General features: G+C 42.8%; 1 protein-coding gene across 1 annotated transcript in view; it reads left to right on the top strand.

Annotated features, from left to right (window-relative positions):
* The window catches only part of LSM12 (LSM12 homolog), a 27,959-nt gene extending 8,252 nt beyond the window's left edge, over positions 1–19,707 (top strand). The window contains exons 4-6 of the mRNA XM_077853470.1: positions 15,604–15,713; positions 17,124–17,250; positions 18,050–19,707. Coding sequence (XP_077709596.1) covers positions 15,604–15,713; positions 17,124–17,250; positions 18,050–18,142 — 330 coding nt within the window. The 3' untranslated portion in view covers positions 18,143–19,707. The remainder of the gene's footprint in view (positions 1–15,603; positions 15,714–17,123; positions 17,251–18,049) is intronic.

Below are 19,707 nucleotides of genomic sequence, written 5' to 3'. Positions count from 1 at the left end.
GCCCTATTCATAGCCTTTTTGTAATTATAATTGTGTATCATTTGTTTGCTTTTCTGTCTCACCAAACTTTGTTCTGTGAGGATGGGAACCATACCTGTTTTGTTCATGGCTGAATATACAGAGCCTTGTGCAGAGTAAGTGCTTAATATTCTTTGAATATAATATTAAACCTTCGATTTTAGTAGCAGGTGCCTTTCCTTAAGTCTCTTGAATTAGTGTGGTGGAAGTTTCTCCTTCTGGGGGAGTCTTGTAATAACATATTTTTTTGCCTCTCTGGAATATGGTATGTTGGCTACAATTCAGCAAAGCAAGGAAACACAGGCAGCTGAAACAATAGAGGGCAACTGAGGCTGGTGGAATATAGTTACCTCTGATCTGGAGCTCCCTTCTTGTCAGATTCCAGGGAAATGCCACTTGTGTTTTAGTGATGTCTGAGGACAGATTCGGAATGGTCTTGAGTTTCATATTAAAGGCTGTTGAATATAAAATGTCCCATTCTTAGAAACTTATAGATTTTTGAAACTCTGGCTTACGTACCTTCTTTTTTTGTTAGAGTGTAGGAGCCCTTTGAGTGGTTGTCTTTTTTTTTTTTTCCACCTTCAAGAGATTTTTAAAAGATTCAAGTGAAATAGTTTATTCTTACTAGTATGTCAAAGAGGAAATAGGCTTTAAGTTATCCTTTAGTGTTTATAGGGTATGAGAAGTTTGTTACTAAACAACTGGGTCTTTAGTGAGTAGCAGAGGAAAGATTATCTGAAAGAGGGATGATTTTCACAAACATAAAAAACTAAGTTTCTGTTCTTGTGACCAATACATGCCATCATTTATTTGAGAGGGCTTGGAATATTCTGAGTGGAACTGTTAAGTAGGTGCTGTTAAGAGGTAATTCTCTTATGTTTGACCTCAAATATAAATAGTTCTTGGTTATTGAGTTTGCAGATTATCTTTGCTGTTAGGGTTTTGCTTTCTGCTGATCAGTTTTAATTTATTAGCATTGTTGTAAATTAGTTGTTTACCCACTCTTTCTTTCTTTTTTTTTTTTTTTTAAAGATTTTATTTATTTATTCATGATAGTCACACAGAGAGAGATAGAGAGGCAGAGACACAGGCAGAGGGAGGAGCAGGCTCCATGCAGGGAGCCTGACGTGGGATTCCATCTCGGGTCTCCAGGATCGCGCCGGGCCAAAGGCAGGCGCCAAACCGCTGCGCCACCCAAGGATCCCTACCCACTCTTTCAAGAAAGCAGCAGGAATCAATAGGTTAGGAAAGACCAAATTTTTACTTTTTTTACTTTGTGGCCTGCTTGCCAAGTCTTGAAAAAGGTTTGCTGGGTAGAAGAGTCAGAAACTAAAAACCAAAATTAGGTTGGAGGGCTGCTATCTTTGGACTTCATTTACCCACCGTTTCATTTGCAGAGATGTTTAGGAGTAAGCTATATTGGCCTTGCCTTGAAGCCATTGTTTGAGGATGCTTTGAGAGTCCTCTCTGAATTTGGTTAGACTTAGAGAGCCTGTTGCACTGTTACTGAAAATTTCATCTGGGCAACTATTTACATATTGCTTGAATGAACTGAAAAGTTCATTCCACTGAAGAGCATGGACTTGGTTTTTTTTTTTTTTTTTTTTTTTTTTAAGATGGGGGATTGGGGCAGCCTCGGTGGCGCAGCGGTTTAGTGCTGCCTGCAGCCCAGGATGTGATCCTGGAGACTCAGGATCCAGTCCCATGTCAGGCTCCCTGCATGGAGCCTGCTTCTCCCTCTGCCTGTGTCTCTGCGCACCCCCCCCCCCCCCCCGTGTGTCTCTCATGAATAAATAAATAAAATCTAAAAAAAAAAAAAAAAAAATTAAAAAAAATAAGATGGAGGATTGTTTAAGCATGTTAGAAGGGAACTAAAGTGCTCAGAGATCCCTGGAATAAAACTGTTGCTGCTCACAGTCTGGGGGAGCACCACCTGTGTGCTCTACTTCCAGTGGAAGATACCATCACATGTTGGCTCATGTTGCTGATATAGTGAGTGCTCAGTTTAATTAATCCTGTTGATATAAATTGGATATTTGTTTACTCTGACCCAGCAGGAAATGGAAGAAAAAGACTTTTAAAGAAAATGCTTAATTCCAGCCCAACTAGAGAAGGTATGAACTAGCAGTTCTTAGAGATGAGTGTGTTGTGCTTTCTGTTGACAGTTCACTGCAGGCTAGGGAGTCCTGTGTCTACAGCTGTGGGATGCGAGAGGCAGCTTGGAAGAGGACAGTGGGTTTGCTGAAGGTGGAAGTATAAGTATCATTTGATCTTCTCCACAGTACCATTGTATCCTGTTTAAGTGTTCTGATTTTCTGACTCCTAAGACAGAAGCATTTCGATAAAACTACAAAAGCACATCAAAACCAGTCATAAGCGAGGTTCAGGTTACTCACCCTGTGGCTTATTAGTTTATTCCGCCATGAGAAAGGCTTAAATGTTGCTTTAGGCTGAGAAGAACCCTAGGGCCCACGAGGCAGAATGAAATGTGTTTCTTAACAGGTTCCTTTGAATTGGCTCTGCATCTGGTTCTCTGGGGATAAAGACTACCTGTGGGTTACTAGTGCTCTCAGGAGATGATTTGGGACATGTCAACATTAGCAAGGTTCTCTCTTGTGTAGCATTATAAAACATTTCCTGAAAATCTGTTTTGTGCAATGTGTTGTGGAAGCTCTGCTGGGGACCACATTTTACATTTTTCTTGTGCTTTACAATTTACAAAGAGCTTTGACACCTCTCATTCCATTCTCAGAACCACACCATGTGATCTTTAGAGTATATTATTTTCCTTTTCATTTAATGGGTGAGAAGACAAGCTTATTAGTTTAAGTGACTTGTTCTAGGTTATATGGCTGGTAGTGTGGGAACTAATGCTTTCATTTTTTTTTTTTTTTTGAACTAATGCTTTCATGAGCCACTCTCTGAACTAGAAATTGGTAGACATTTAATTCTAACAACAGTTTTTATGGTGTGGGTACCATCAACATCTCATAGAATAAACTGAGGCCCAGAGACAATGAGTTAGTATTTCAAGGTCATGCAACTAAGTCATAGAGCTGGGATTTGAACTCAGGTCTGATATTTTGACTGCCAAAGTCTTGTGTAAAATAATGTTTCTACATAGAAATCTCTGTACTGTGTGGTCAGGAGCATTGTGGTCTAGTAGAAAAAGCAGAAACCAAGAAGGTGAGTTTTTAAAGTCACTTTTCTGCCTATTAATGTTACTAAGCAACAATTTCCTCACTGTAAAAATGGGATGATGTTAGTACTTATCTCATAGAGTTTGTTGTGGGGATTAGGTCAATTGACTAGAATTGGCAGATATTCTCTATTTCTGTATTAGCTATGTGTGGCTAACTGATGTTCCTTGAATAGACATAGGGGTAAGATGAGGGGAAAGGGGCATAATGACTGAGGGAAGGCAGCCAAGAACATGAATGCTATTACTATGTCAGTGCCTCCTGGCTTTGGATCTGACATTCATTCCAGATATCCAAATTTGCCAACCCAAGATTGGGGGAAATCAAAATTGTATTGAATACTGTTAATGTGTAGTTAAATGTATTAAGGAGATCTCTTCTTGGTGACCAGAATTAACTTGAACTTCCAGAGCAATGTTATCAGGTGGTGTAGTTAAGTGAACACTTGGCTGAGTACTGGGGTTTAGAGTGAGCAGTCACAGAACCCAGGAGGCTGTGCTTTCAACCTCTGAGACTCTTAGGAAAGAACTCATGGACACAGCCAAGGCAAATGTTTGTATTTGTTTAGATAAATGCATTTCATGCATTGAATGAAATGCATTTAAGTTGTCTTCTCTCTTTGTTGAGTTGGAGAAGACTTTCTTGAGATATTTGTGTATTGTAGGGGAAGGCAGGAAAAGTGACAAAGCATAGAAAATTGAAATCCACAGATAAGGTGTCCACCTCCCTTACCAAACCACTGACTAGTTTGTCAGCCTCTTGTATTTATTTATTACCCATGTATATCTTAGTAACAAGCCGTGAGTTATCACCTGCAATGAGGAAGAAGAGATTCAAAAGGCTTATCGTTAGCCCCTGGTAATGAAGAAAGAGTTGGCTGCCTTTGGATAAAAGGAGTATTTGGAGATCGGTTGGGGCAGGGGGTGGTTCTGGTAAGGCTGAGAAAATGGAAGAGTCAGACTTCACTTTTTAAAAAAACTAACTTCAATTGCTCACCTCTTTAGGTATGATGTCACATTGAGGGAAGAGCTGACTTTTTTGTGTGTGTTGAGGTCTCCCAATTTCAAAGTTAAGATTTACCATAACTGTAGACTTTCCAGTGATTTGAAGGTTAATTTAATTTTTTTTGAAGGTTAATTTTAAAGTATGAGTAAACTCCTGGGGTAGTTAATAGCTGCTGCATTGTGGCCTTTGTTCATGGATTTATCTTGTTAGCTGGCCCTTGACCATATTGTGACCCTAATGTGTTGAGGTATGGTGTTATCACCAAATAGAATCAGATGGCCTGACCACACTATGCTTAGGTTGTGTGTATATTGGTAGGAGTTAATAATACGTGTAAATGTGGGAAGGGAAATAACTCCTTTTCCAAAGAAAGCAAAGCTTTTTTGGGACGCCTGGGTGGCTCAGCGGTTGGGCATTTGCCTTCGGCTCAGGGCATGATCCTGGTGTCCTGGGATCGGGTCCTGCGTTGGGCTCCCTGTATGGAGCCTGCCTCTGCCTCTGCCTCTCTCTCTGTCTCTTTCATGAATAAATAAATAAAATCTTTAAAAAGAAAAAAAAAAGGTTTTCTTGTCAGGTAAAATTTTTCTAGCTTCTAGAAGCTGTATATAACCTATTGGCTCACTTGATTTGAGTATATTGTCAGGGTCCCAATACCAGGTTAGAGATCAGTGTTTTGTACCTGGATGTGAGCAGACGCTCGTTCCTTTTTTTTTTTTTTTTTTAAGATTTTATTTATTCATGAGAGGCACAGAGAGAGAGAGGTGGGAGACACAGGCATAGGGAGAAGCAGGCTCCCCTTAGGGAGCCCGATGTGGGACCCGATCCCTGAACTTCAGGATCACACTCCGAGCCGAAAGCAGAGCCCAACTGCTGAGCCATCCAGGCGTCCCGACACAGCTGTTTCCTCATGAAGATACAGGTTGGGGGTGATGATGATGAGCCCATTACTGTCAACTGATGGGATGTGTTAAGTAGCAAGTAGTATCAGATAAAAATTAGGTAGAATGATTGCTGTTTGTTTTTTTTTTTAATTTTTAAAAAAGATTTATTTAAAGATTTTATTTATTTGACAGAGAAAACAGCAGGGGGAGCAGCAGGCAGAGGGAGAAGGAGAAGCAGGCTCCCTGCTTGGTGGGCTCCATCCCAGGGTCCCTGGATTATGACCTGAGTTGAAGGCTGATGCTTAACTGATTGAGCCACCCATATGCCCCTGTTTATTTACTTTGGTGGGGGAGGCAGAGCAAGAGGGAGAGAGAATCTCAAGCAGACTCCCTGCTGAATAGGGAGTCTGAGAAAGGGCTGGATCCCAGGACCCTGAGATTATGACTTGAGCTAAAATCAAGGGTTGGTCATTTAACCGACTGAGCCATTCAGGCTCCCTGACTGACTGCCATTTTAAAAATCACTAGCCTTCTGGGGGTGCCTGGGTGGCTCAGTCGGTTAAGTGCTTGACTCTTGATCTCAGGTCTTGATCTCAGGTTTGTGAATTAAAGCCTCACATTAGGCTCCATGCTCAGCAGGAAGCCTACTTAAAAAAATCACTAGCCTAAAAAAAAAAAAAAAATCCACTAGCCTTTTGAAGGATGTCACATTCAGTGGCATTGAAACTGACAGCCATAGTGGGGGATGCAGTGCTTCAGGCTAGGGCTCATGACTCAGTTCAAGCCATAATGCATGGCAGCCAGCTGACCCTGTGAACCTTCATTAGGTTAAGGGTTTGGTTCCAAAGGGGGCTTTCTTAACATCATGGGGTGTGGAGGCAGTTCCCGTCCACCTGAAAAGACAAATTGCTGTGCCTGAGTGACTGGCAGAGGTGTGCATCAGTGTGTTATTGAAGCTACCTCTGCACTCTGACATGGAGTCGATTCAAAATGAGGACTTCACTGGTGAGTCAATGGTGGTATTACTTCTTCTGTTAAGGGGCGTTCTGTTTAGCCTTTCCACTACTGAACAGACTTGGAGGGAAAAGGGTGATGCAGTCAAGTTCTAGCTTTGGAATTTTGAGACTAGCTTAGGTAAATACCAGAAACTACCCTGGAGAGACAAGCATATCGTACCTGAAGTGGAAAATGAAAGGATCTGCCAAAAGCTAACAGTGTCTGCGGTAGATTGTGGGGAGTTTGAAGAACTAGGTTTTTTTTTTTTTTTTTTTTTTTTTAACAGCTGGGCTGTTAATGAATTGTGTGACCGTATGTTAGTCATTTAACTGGAACTGGGAACTGTTCTGTGAAACTAATAGTTGAGGTTTCTTTTCCTCTTATCCTCCTCTTCTCACTCCCCCTCCTTTCCAGGTGCTGGGAATGTTAGGATGATGAAGACGCCTTTGCCCACAAGAATCTTGTGTTTGTTGGTAGTGAAAGGGGAGAGCATTGTTTAACCAGTGCTGACCGTATGGCAGGATTAGTGTTAGTGGAGGTATGAGCAAGATGCTATGAGCACAGAGCAGGGGCCAGCAAACTTTCTCTGTGAAGGGCCACATAGTAAATATTTTAGGTTTGTGGCCTGTCCATTCTCTGTCACAACTACTCAACTTTGCCTTTGTAGCAAGAGCAGCCATAGATGATATATAAACAAGTGGGCATGGTTTTTCTAATAAAGCGTAACTAAGACAGGTGGTTGGCCAAATTTGGCCCACAGGCTGTAGTTTGCCAACCCTTGGCATAGAGTAGTTAAACATTTTAGGGAAGGCTTTCCTGATGTAATAGTGGAGTAGGGTCTTGAAGAATAAGTAATTAGATAAAAGGAAGCTAAATGGAATCAAGCTAATTTTAATTTGGAAGGTGCTCCATTTGCCCATCTCTGCAATTTAGAAACTTTTGCTGTTCTGTCAGTAAGCTAACCTGGAGGTTATTAGTTCTCAGAGGGAGGGAAGGGACTTGTTATGTGCTGATAATGGTGTTAGGTGTTACATGCTTACTGAACTTCCAACAATAACCCTTCAGGATGGGCCCCAGATGAATGAATTGAGGCTCTGGAGAGGTTATGCATCATGTTCAGGTTCATGCAGCTAGTGTGTGGTAGGCAGGGGTTTGGACCAGAATTACTTTTTGAGGGAGTAAGGGGTGTGTGTGGCTCTTCTGTTTTATTTTCTCTCTTCAGAGCCCAGGAAACAGGGCATGGCTCTTTGACTATCACTGAATAAAATCAACTTTTTTTTTTTTTTTTTAAAGAGCGAGCAGTGCATGTGCTCCCTATCCCTAGCAGGGGAGGGAAGGTGAGAGTGGGGAGGAGAGGTGGGGGAAGGGCAGAGGGAGGGAGAGAGAATATTAAGGCTCCACACTCAGTGTGGTTTCTTAGCAGGCTCTGTCTCTGGACCCTAAGATCCTAACCTGAGCCTAAATCAAGAATTGGACTCTTAACCAACTGAACCACCCAGGTGCCCCCAAGTCAACTCTTTATTCCTTAAGTAGTCCCCCCGTTTTGGCACATAAAGGCATTTCCAACTTATTATTCCATTTATGTTTTGGAAGATGTTCTGTTTGGGACTTCTAGCCTCTCTAGCAGCTCATATAGAAACCAGAAAGGAGAGGGCACTGAGCCATTGGCTAAAGGAAGGTTGGATTGTATGGATTTTTCTGAAATGACCCACAAGCCACCTTCTTTGTGCTAATAATAAGGATGTAATAATAATAGTGTTAACAGCTAATACTTGTACAGTGTTTTACAGCTCACCTAGTGTTTTCATTTGGGGTATCTCTCCTAATCCTCGCAGCTACATGTGAGCTAATTTGAGTGGACACTCTCAGAGATAGGTTGTTGAGGTCAGATTTCAGCTTGTATCTCAGCAATTTCTCTTTCTGACAGGGCTGTGTAGAGGTTCCACAGCAGTACTAGTTTCAGGGTCTTAGGAGTAGGGAATTAGTTAGTGTCCTGGAAGTTTAGTTTTCTCTTGTAGTTATGAATTGTGTTTAGTGATATAATTACAAATAGCTAACAAACTACTGACTTAATGACAAGTAGTTTTTATTTTAAAATAGGTGAGAGAAAAACCTTTGCCTTGGCCTGGACTGGCTGTGACTTGAGGCTGGTCTATATTATGTAGTAGCAACATGATGATTTAAGTATCATGTCACCATGGCCCCTGGATTTGCAGGATGTTTTTCATCATAGCTCAAAGCACTTAATGTATCTTTTTTTTTTTTTTTTTTTAAGATTTATTTATTTATTTTGGAGATGGAGCATGAGCCAGGGGAGGGGCAGAAGGAGAGAATCCTCAAGCAGACTCCCCTCTAAGTGCAGAGCCCTACACACAGGGCTCTGTCCCACAACTCATGAGATCACAGCTGGAGCTGAAACCAAGAGTCGGAGGCTCAACCAATTTAGCCACCCAAGGCTCCCCTGCACTCAACATATCTTAACATTCAAGTGCAGGAAACTTGCTTGACTTAGCTTCCCTAGTCTTGGACCAATCAGAAAATGACGGGTCCACGGGCCGTCTGACTGGCTCAGTTGGTAGAGCATACAACTCTTGATTTTGGGGTTGTGAGTTTGAGCCCCACATTGGGTGTAGAGATTACTTAAATAGGTAAATATTAACAAAAAAAAATTGATAGGTCCAGGGGGTACCTGTCATTATTGGACTGAAATGCTTTCTCCACACAAGATCTGTTTTCTGAAAAGCATTCCCGTGATTTACTTTTAACAAAAGAAATGTCCTTGAGGTTCAGGGGGAGACTGGGGCCCTTTTCAGAAAAGAGCGGTCCTTCACTAGAAGGCAGACAGCTGTGTTCTGCACTGGGGGCATTGGTGGGAATGCCAGAATGAACTGACAAAAAGAGGAGATGGCAGCTGAGTTTTTCATTTTTGGAAAAAAAAATTTTTCCTTTCTGAAAATATTTTCTTTTGCATTCAAATTTTATATTTTCACCAGTAATTTAGACTGACTTCTCTTAGGTGGAACTGTTTGTAGTACAGGGTTAAGAATGCAAGCTTCTGGAGTCAGACTAGGTTGAAATCCAGAGTTTCCCCCACTTGTGGCTTCGTAAACTTGGGCAAGTTTCTTAACAACTGTAACTTAGTTTCTCCATCTATTAAGTAGGAGGGATTTTAGTCCCCATTCCATAGGCTTGTTGTATGGATTTTTTTTATTAAGTTTTTATTTATTTATTTGACAGAGCATGTGCATAAGCAGAGGAAGTGGCAGGCAGAGGGAGAGGGACAAAGCAGACTCTCTGCTGAGCAGGGAATCTGATGTGGGGCTTGATCCCAGGATCCTGGGATCATGACCTGAGCTGAAGGCAGACACCTAACTGAATGAGCCACCTAGGCACCCCTCGATTTTTTTTTTTTTTTTTTTTAAGATTTTATTTATTAGCACAAGTTAGAGGAAGGGGCCGAGAAAGAAGTAGAAGCAGACAGGGACCCTGACATGGGGCTTAACCCCAGGATCCCAAGATCATGGCCTGAGCTGAAGGCAGATGCTTAAACCAGCCTAGCCACCAGGTGCCCTGTTGTATGGATTAAATATTTTGATACATGTAAAGTATGTAGCTTGGTGCCTAGGATGGAGTAAGCTCTCGCTTAACAAATTGGGTCTTAGAATTTTATTTTATATTTATTTATTATTTTTTTAAAAGATTTTGTTTATTCATGAGAGACACAGAGAGAAACAGAGAGGCAGAGACACTGGCAGAGGGAGAGGCAGGCTCCATGCAGGGAGCCCAATGTGGTACTCGATCCCAGGACTGCAGGATCACACCCTGGGCTGAAGGCGGCGCTAAACCGCTGAGCCACCCAGGCTGCCCAAAATTTTAATATTCACTACCAGGCCTCTTAGGCTCTACAGTTCCTGTTTGATTCAATGTTTTGATTCATTATTATGTATTCTAAGACACAACGACAAGTGGGGTACTCTATTTTTGGAGTTCCCAACTATCTGGAGTTGGAAAGAACAGTATTTTAGTGAAACTGTCAGACAGGAGCTTTCAGCTAGGGAACAGGAAGACTTGGGGATACTGATTTGATAGCTGGAAGAAATATTTTCAGAGCTTGCTTGTTGCTAGCTAGGAAGGAGGGCTTTCCAAGAGCACACCCTGCAATTGAAACATCAGAAACAAGCACTGGTGGGCAGCCCTGGTGGCTCAGTGGTTTAGTGCTGCCTTCAGCCCAGGGTGTGATCCTGGAGACCCAGGATCAAGTCCCAGGTCAGGCTCCTGCATGGAGCCTGCTTCTCCCTCTGCTTGTGTCTCTGTCTCTCTCTGTGTGTCTCTCATGAATAAATAAATTTTAAAAAATATATTAAAAAAAAAAAAAAAAAAAGAAGCACTGGCCCTCAGTATGCCAATGGTTCTTGGCTGCCCTGGTCTGTCACCACTCCGCCTCTACCAGGCCTTGCGGGCAGTGCCGGCAGTTCCTGGGCAGCAGCTGCAGTGCTTCCTAACCTCTCTATGAGGGCAGCTGGTTGGACAGCCTGCATACACAGAGAAGACAAACTCAGAGTGGCTCATTGGAGTCAGTAGGTCACATCCAGCATGTTCCTCTTTGGACTCTGCTTCCCTTGTTGTATCAGCTGTCACAGCCTGTTAAATACTTGAAGTAGGAATCCCTCTGGATTCCCCACAGCACCTGTGCCTTCCTGGTCTGGGTGTGTGGGACTAAGATGGCCCAGCTGGTGACTGAATAACAAGATGAAGTGCATATTGCTTGGATTTTGTTGTTGTGGCTGCTCCCTTTTCTCCATGTCACTGAGCACAGGAGGAGATGAGTATGTTTGTTAATTGACTCTCTCAAGGGTTACCCAACAGCAGGCATGACTAGATGCCTTTTAATATTGATGTGCTTTGGTATCAAGTTTGTGTACTTTTCTTCAGTGCCCACTCAAGTTGCTATATGTAAAATGGCCATGGGAGGAAGCACTGGTTAGTAGACAGGGAATAGCTATTTTCACTGAGTTTCGAGAAAGGGCAGGTAAGTACAGGTTGGCTTGTGCACTCATTTCATTTAAGCCACATACACATTAGTAACAAATATTTGTAGGTTTGTGTTTCTCACTTTGCCTGAACCCCATGTGTTTGTAAAGTGGTGCCTTTATACTCTTTGAGATTCTAACCAGTTAGTTTTTCAGGTTTGATTGGAAGCGAGGCTAGCAGCTAGCATGTTTACATTGAAAATGGTTGCAGTACGGTGGTAGTCACTGAATTTAAAAAATTGTAATCGTGGTAACCCTCCCAAGCTTGAAAGGCACACCCCTACACCTCCACTGAGGGCAGCTTTTATTGGTTCCCTCTAGTGGTTTGACAATAACTAAACTTGTCTTGGAATAACTGGACCATTTATACATATGTATGAGTTTACAAAAATATGTGGGAGAATTTAAATCTGTGTAACTGCTAACTTGAGGGTAGAATGGTAGTTATTGGGTTTATAAAAGGTGATTATCTACATTTTTCATGAGTTTTCAGGAACATTCCTAAAAAGAGCAAGGTGATCTCACTCCTAATTTTGAGAGAAGACTGCTAGATTCCTTTTGTGAGGGTAACCTTCCTTGTGCCTTATTGATAGGTTCTTCTGTGGGAGAAATTTACCCTTTTTGTACAAGTACCTGGTGAAAGCAGATCTATGTAGCTGGATATCAGATTTAAACATTTTTCAGATGCCATGAAAATGCAATTCATAAACTGACAGCTGGAGGTATCAAGGTTTGCAGTGTGTCCAGATCCCCCAAAGAAAAATTGCAGGTACAGGTAGAGTAATTGAGGATATTGGGGCAAATTAAAATACAGTCAGTTTACTCTGATTTTTGTTGACTTTTCTAAGAACCCCTCCTTTTGGAGGGGGGTAAAGATTTAATTTATTTATTTATGGGCGGGGGCAGGGTGCAGGGAGAGGGACAGACTCCACACTCCGTGTGGAGCCTGACACAGAGCCTGATCTCACAACCCGAGCTGAAACCAAAAGTTGGATGCTTAACCAACTGAGCTTACCCAGACTCCCCCTTATCTAAGGCTCTTCTTTATCATTTAGCATTTGGGATCTTTTTGCACTATGAGTTCACATGGAGAATCATCTAGTCTATTCTCCTTTGCTTTCAGGATAGTCTTTGGAGGAGATTGTACAATTTGTATTTTAGGGGGCTAGAAATGTACTTTGAAATTCTTGTTCTTTAACTGTTGTGCTGCTGTTACTCAGGCTATCCAAACAAATCCCTTCTGGCTGAGATTTATATGCATATTATTCTACCTCTGGCAAAAATTCAAAAGTGACTACTCTCTCCGCCTTTTTCCCTCTTCTTCTAGCTTAAATTTGTCAGTTCTGTTCTTAAATATTCTGCATAGGTGCCTGGTTTCCCTGAGCCATTTCTTCTCTTATTGAATGGGTGATGTTATGTTTTTAATCTCTGTAGGTGACAAGGATGTTTTGCTGTGGGTATCCTGTATTATTTAGTCAACACAAGCTTTATAGAAGCAGTTTGGTCTGACCCAATACTGGGAGATGTTTTTGGTTTTCAGGGATAAACATTTTTAAAAAAGACCTCCGGGGCAGCCTGGGTGGCTCAGCGGTTTGGCGCGCTGCCTCTCAGCCCAGGACGTGATCCTGGGATCGAGTCCCGTGTCGGGCTCCTTGCATGGAGCCTGCCTTTCCCTCTGCCTCTCTCTCTCTCTCTCTCTCTCTGTGTCTCTCGTGATTAAATAAATAAAATCTTAAAAAATAAAAAAATAAAAAGACCTCCAAATGAGACCTTCGAACCTGTTCATGGGGGTAAGGTAAACATCTACCTGGTCACTTGCTCTCTGTAGGAACCCTGCAAGAGCATGATTAATCCAGGGGAGCTCTGTTGTCCCCTAGTTTTTCCTTCTTTCCTTGGAGACTTCAGATTTTTTACAGGGTTGTTTGGAACAGTGAGACTCAAGGAAACTCCTTGTTATCGGGGTTTTTTTGGTGACTAAGTTTTGCTTTTTGCTGCTTAAAATACACCACCAGTGGTTCTCTTTCCATAGAAACTGAATGCTTTCTTACTGCAGTTGGGATTGCCAAGGCTCATGGGAATACGGTCAGCCCTATGCATGTATTTCTCTGTGGAGTTCCAGCCTGATGGGGCCAGCATAGCGGGACCAGGCTTGAAAGATTATTTATTTTAGTGCTGCTGTAGTTATCTCTTCATGTCCTGGGGACCATGTGAAAAATGAGCTCTGGCTTCAAATCACTGCAGTTTTGGTGTTTCTTTCCTCTTGCCCCTAGGGACACTGAAATGACAGTGTGCATGACCTCTCTCTTCTGTGTTCACACCCCTCACCCCTCAGATGATCTTTGAAACTCAGAGGTAGGGCTCCCCATATCCCAGTTGAAGGTCTCCTTTTCTCTTCTTCATAGTCAAACCCACACTTTAATAGAGTGCTTCATTTTGCTAACAATTAGAACTTTGCCTCTAGAACTGTACTTGATCTCTGGTTTGAAGGGTCACTGTTACAGTGGAATATAAATGTTTAAGAGTTCCAAATATTGGGGCACCTGGGCAGCTCAGTCTGTTAAGCATCTGCTTTTGGCTCAGGTCACAGATCCTGGGATCAGGTCCTTGGTCAGTCTCCCTGTTCAGCAGGGAGTTGGATTCTCCCTCTGCCTCTCCCCCCGCTCATACTCCAGCATGTGCGCGCTCTCTCTCAAATAAATAAAAAAATTTTTTTTAAAGATTTTATTTATTTATTATGAGAGAGACAGAGAGAAGGCAGAGACACAGGCAGAGGGAGAAGCAGGCTTCTCGCAGGGAGCCCGATGTGGGACTCAATCCTGGAACTCCGGAATCACAACCTGAGCTGAAAGCAGAGACGCTCAACCGCTGAGCCACCCAGGCGTCCCAATAAAATAAAATCTAAAAAAAAAAAAAAAAAAAAAAGAATTCCTAATAGCTAGGTACTTTGGGGATGTGTGTGAGGTATGATCTCCCTATTTTAAGGAACTGGTATTTGGGGACAAATTATGTGTTCTCACGTGTGTGTCTGTATATGTCTTTAGTATACTAGCTGCAGCATCATTATACTAGGCTGTTCATGATTGTGGGCCTGAAAAATCTCCCAAATCATTTGTTTGACTTTCAGATGCATTATCGACTTTTCATTTTGGCCGTCTAATCCAGCATATTTGTTTTGTCTTACCCTTAAGTTTGTATTCCTGGAGTCTCTAGCACCAAATACTGTAGGGTGGGGACTAGAAGTATATTAGAGGGTCAGTAGAGGTTGATACGGCAACACACCCCTATTGGGAGGGACTTAACTAGATTTTAGTAGACTACAGTAGTCCCCCTCTTTATCTGCAGGGTGTACATTCCAAGACCGTGGAGGGTGCTTGAAACCATGAATAGTGCCGAGCCTTGTATATACTAATTTTTCTCCTGTAGATCAATAACTGTGATAAAGTTTAATTTATAGTTAGGCACAGTAAAGATTAACAACAACGATAATAGAAAAATTACAACAATATGCTGTAATAATAGTTATGTGAACACCGTCTCTCTGTCTCAAAATATCTCATTGTATTGTTTTTACTCACCCTTCTTGTACTGATGTGAAGTGATAAGATGCCTACGTGATGAGATGAAATGAGGTGAATGATGTAGGCACTGTGATGTAGCAGTAGGTTTCTGTTAACCTGACCTGATGATATGTCAGGAGGAGGATCATCTGCTTTCAGACTGAGGTCGACCCTGGATAAGGGGCGGGCGGGGGGGGAAACTACTATACTATAGATTTTATTAGAATTTCTTTTGATCAGTTTATGAGTGTTCCACTAGAGGGCAGATAAGGAACAGATGTAAGGTAGAAGGCAGACCATTCCATTTTCTAAAGAGCAGGATAGTAGTAGCTCACATTGAAGGTGGGCAGTATCCATGGGTTAGGTTTACTTGAGTCTTGGCTCCCCATGTGAGTACAGATAGTGGTATCAGGAAGGTAGTCTTTAGAACCTCAAATTCTGGTCTTTGAAAGTGTTGTAGATATTAATTTCTAAACTCTAGCAATGGCTGATAAAAATTCTTAATTTTTTCCTTTCATAGAAATGTGTGTGTTATCTTTTATCTGATCATCACTTCCCAGTCCCGCTGTGTAACATTGCCCTGCATTGTTTTCTTCCTAGCTCCTTAGTACTGTCTGAAGTTACTTTGTGTTTTTATTTGTAGTCTGTGTCCAGTCCTTGCTTCAGTGCTGTATCTCAAGTCTAGCACAGTGTATGTCTGGTACCTGGTGGGCACTCAGTAAGTACTGGGTGGAAGGAATGTTTGCCACTGTAGCAGTAACTTCTCAGGTATATCATGTATGTGTTCCATAAACTCTGAAAAAAACGGAATCTACCAAACCAGTCTTTTCCAGCCTCCTTTCCTAAACAGGTCCTGACTGTTGGGAAGAATGAAGGTGAATGCTTTTCTGAGTCTCTTTCCTCTCCCCTACCCTAGCTTGCCAGCAAAGCACGGACAGAGAAGGAGGAGAAGCTGAGCCAGGCCTATGCAATCAGCGCTGGTGTTTCCCTAGAGGGCCAGCAGCTCTTCCAGACCATACACAAGACGTGAGTTGGGGGAGCATAGGGGTCCCTTGTCCTGGGGGTGATGCTGCCTGGCTGTGCTGTGTGGTAGCCAGCTGTTGGGTAGTTGTGTTCCTGAAAGTCAGTAGAGATGCTGGTTAGTGTGTCCGCAGCACCTCTGTGTCCAGGGATGCGGGTGTCTGTTACCTTTCTGTACAGGAAAATGGTGTAATTGTGGACAAGTTGTCTTCTCTTACCTTCACTTTCTTCATATGTAAAATTTGGTTTGGGATTAGATTATCCTAAAGGTCCCTTTTAGAGCTGGTGTTCAATAATTTAGAGCTTGTGGCTTCTTTCTCTTTCATTATTTTGATCTTCTTGTACCTTTCTCCAGAAGCTGATGCAGTTTTATTAAAGGAAAGTTACATGTCTCTGTCTCTCTCCAATTGTACATTGGGGTGTATATACGGAGTCAGGGAGAGCAGAAGGCCACCTTATTACCACCTCCTAAAAGACATTTTGTCACAGCAGAAGTCATTTGACTCTCCACTAGCTTCCCTAGCTGCTGAAAAACTGAAACATTTGACACTCCCCCTCCCCCCTGCTGCCTTCTGTTACCCTATTTAACCACCTGGGTCTGGTGCACAGATGGCAGCTGGCATCAGAGCTGTTTGAGGCCGTGGAATGAGTATCTGAACATTTACAGGTATGTGAAGGAACTCTGAAGAATATCAGCTGCCCTGCGTTTCCCCAAGTGTGAACTGGAATGGGTTTTCCCAGTCTGGCAAGTGCCCAGCTGTCTGAAAATTGAGAAGGGCCAGTTTGAGGAGCAGTTTCCATTTTAGGAGGTGGGAGGCAGAGTATAGATCACAGTAAGATGGGGAATTTCTTTTTCCTGTCTTTCTAAAGGTGCTATTTCCCTCTAGGTCAGAGGTTGGCAAACTCTAGCCAAATCTGCTAGTTTGTTTATATGTCATCTGTGACTGTTTTTGTAGTTTGGTCCAGCAGCAGAGTTCAGTAGTTGTGACAGAAATTGTATGACCCTTACAGCCTAAAATACTTGCTGTCTGACTCTGTATAGAAAAAGTTTGCCAACCCCTACCCTAGGCTGCTACTTAAATTGAATCTAGTGGCCTTTTCCTAGCTGTTCATTTGAATTCAATTTGGATTAGACTTCTGAGGCTGCCACCAATATAGGCTGTCCCTAATGCTTCAGAGTAACTCTTCTGGGCTCTCCTCGGAATGGAATATGCGTCATGTCATTGCTTTTCCTAGCCAGTGGTGCCCAGGAAGTATTTCTTGGCTACTACACCCAATGGGCTGCTGGCATCTGGTTATTGCCTGAGCTGTGAGCTGAGAAGTGGGGGGTCAATTTTCTGGAGTTATTTATTCATCAGGCAGGAGGTTTGGGATGCCTGCAAGAGGCAACTTTCACCTGCTCTCTTCTCCTTCCAGCATTAAAGACTGTAAATGGCAAGAAAAAAACATCGTAGTCATGGAAGAAGTTGTTATTACACCCCCATATCAAGTGGAAAACTGTAAAGGCAAAGAGGGGAGTGCACTGAGCCATGTACGCAAAATAGTAAGTAAAGGAGCTGTGAACCTTTAGAGAAAGGATGATTCCTTGGCCTTTACCCCTACAGCATCAGGGCAGGACCTTGTACTTTAATCCCTGCCTGGTGCGACCTACCAACTTGAGGGTAGCTCTGCCTAGCCCCCTGCCCCCTGCGCTTCAGTGCTCTGCAACTGTGGCTTGGCCATGCCTGTGGGGATGGAACCCACTGGGCAGCGTGCAATAAAGTGAGTGGTTGGCCCCATGTCCTCAGCACTGTGGCTTTTTGGAATTAGCCAGACCATTCCATGGTATTGAGCCTGAACAGTTCCTCTCATCCCAGGCTGGGTTCTTCTCAGAAAGGGCTGGTTGGTATAAATCAGTTGATGTTGGCATTTCTGACCTTGCATATATCATGTGACTGTCTAGATTGAGTGGCAGCATTTGTGAGAACACTCTAAGCATTGAGAGACCATCATTGTGGATGTAAACATTCTAATACTGTTAATACCTTGTCAGCTTTTTATTCTGCACTTAGGTGAAGAGGGGGGAGGGAGTTTGGGCATAATAATCTCCTTTCATGCTGTGTTTTAGTTTATAGGTTCACCTTCTTTTAGACAGTCTTAGCTGAACCTGTAGCATATGTGGTTGAAACAAGAGGCCCCTGCCTACGTTTGTCTGGGAAGGCCCGCAGACACCAAGGGGAGAGGTGCCTGAATGGTCCATGAGATGGACAGCCAGGATGGGCTGTGGATGCCCGGAGTGAACTGTTTGGGAGGCCTTGGTGCCCATCTCCTGTTCTGACCTAGGCTGAACTGGTCTCTTTCAGGTTGAAAAACATTTTAGAGACGTGGAAAGCCAAAAGATACTGCAGCGTTCACAAGCCCAGCAACCACAGAAGGAGGCTGCCCTGTCATCCTGAGTCCACACACATGGAGGACTCTTCCAGCATCCAGCCAACGAGGCGATGGTGGTGGCTTCGGCGGAGGCAGGCCGGGGGAGGGAAGGGATCCTATATTTCCTGTTGGCTCTTGTTAACAGAGTCAGCATTTCCAAATCTTAGACTTGAACAAACAAAACACCCAACAAAAAAGAACAAGAGAATAATTTAAAAGTTGAATCATTACTTGACTAACAGACTTCGGTCCACCATGTCCTTTTCACAGCCCCTTCTGGAACAGTCACCTTGTTAATTTTATTTTTGAAAATTCCTTTCCTGCTCTGCCCTTTCACCTCTCACTTTCCTAGTCTGTCCCTGCCATTCTGTTTTTATAAGTGGCTACACTTGCCTTCTGAGTGATCGAAAGAAACTTTTACATCTTCTCTTCCAAAATAAAAGTAACAAGCTGACTGTGATACTTAAGTTGAGACTAGAGCAGCAGACAGAGGTCTCACTTTAAATTTGTCTTTTTTTTTCTTTTTTTTTTCTTTTTTTGCACAGGGCATGGCTTGAATTAGTTTTATTTTTCTTAACTTTAAATATATATATGAAAATATATATTAAAATGTTCTCTAAATATTTTCTGCTTCTTGCAGGTCTCTTTTTACTAGATCATGGCCGCTCTTCCCACCTCATCCCTTCGAAAATAAAAACGTATTACCCTCCCCACCACCTATAGCCAGGCAACTAACTTGACTTGGTTCACAGCAAGAATCTTCTGCAGCACTTTCTAGAGCCAGTGTTTGCAGGTGGGATTCGGCTGTGAGGGTTCCTGATGGCTTTTTAGTCTGTGTGTGTGTACCAGTCTCAGATTTGGCCAGAACCTCAGGATTCTCCCTCTGCCTTTTGTCTTACTTCATGGTACTAGAAGAACTTCTCACCACTCTCCCGTCTCCTAGATGGGAGAGTCAGCTGCCCTGTCTCCCGTGCCCTCTGCAGGAAGAACTATTTTGCATGGCACGTCTCAGCTCCTCCTCGAAGGATGATTTTCTTCCATAAGAAACCTGGAGCCCACCTCTCCCAGTCTCTCGAAGTCTGTATCCAGAGCCACTAGCCCAGGAGAAAGCTTGGGTGACCTGTAGTTTCTCTTCTCCCACCAACCTCCTGCTTTTATGCCCTTCCCCACCCCACTTAAATTTTACAAGCTTACGATAGTTTGTATATGCTCAGCCGATGGGCAGAAAACCTGGAGAGAACTTCTGGACTTTAGCCCACCAGTTTGTCTGGTTTGACTAACCTGCTGAGCACGAAAACTGGCACCCGTTGTCCCTGTGTCTTCAGGGCAGTCCAGTGGGGCAGAGTGTGCCACCAGCTGAATATCAGGCACCTAGTGGGAAGTGGGTGATGCTCATGTGACTGGCTGGAGCTTTGGGGGTGGGGTGGGGGTTAACTACTATCTTTTTGGCCATGATCTCTTTCCCCTTCCTTTTTTTTTTTAATTAAATAAATGGATCAAAATTAAATAATTCAAGCCCTGCCTTCAAAATGAATTTTTTTTTTAGTATTGTTTAGCAAAAACAATAAAACCCAAATTTTTTTAACCATCA

The sequence above is a fragment of the Canis aureus genome, chromosome 16, assembly GCF_053574225.1.
Source record: "Canis aureus isolate CA01 chromosome 16, VMU_Caureus_v.1.0, whole genome shotgun sequence".
Taxonomy (NCBI): Eukaryota; Metazoa; Chordata; class Mammalia; order Carnivora; family Canidae; genus Canis; species Canis aureus.
The sequence above is the reverse complement of the archived record's forward strand: the minus strand, read 5'-3'. Positions and strand labels throughout refer to the sequence as shown.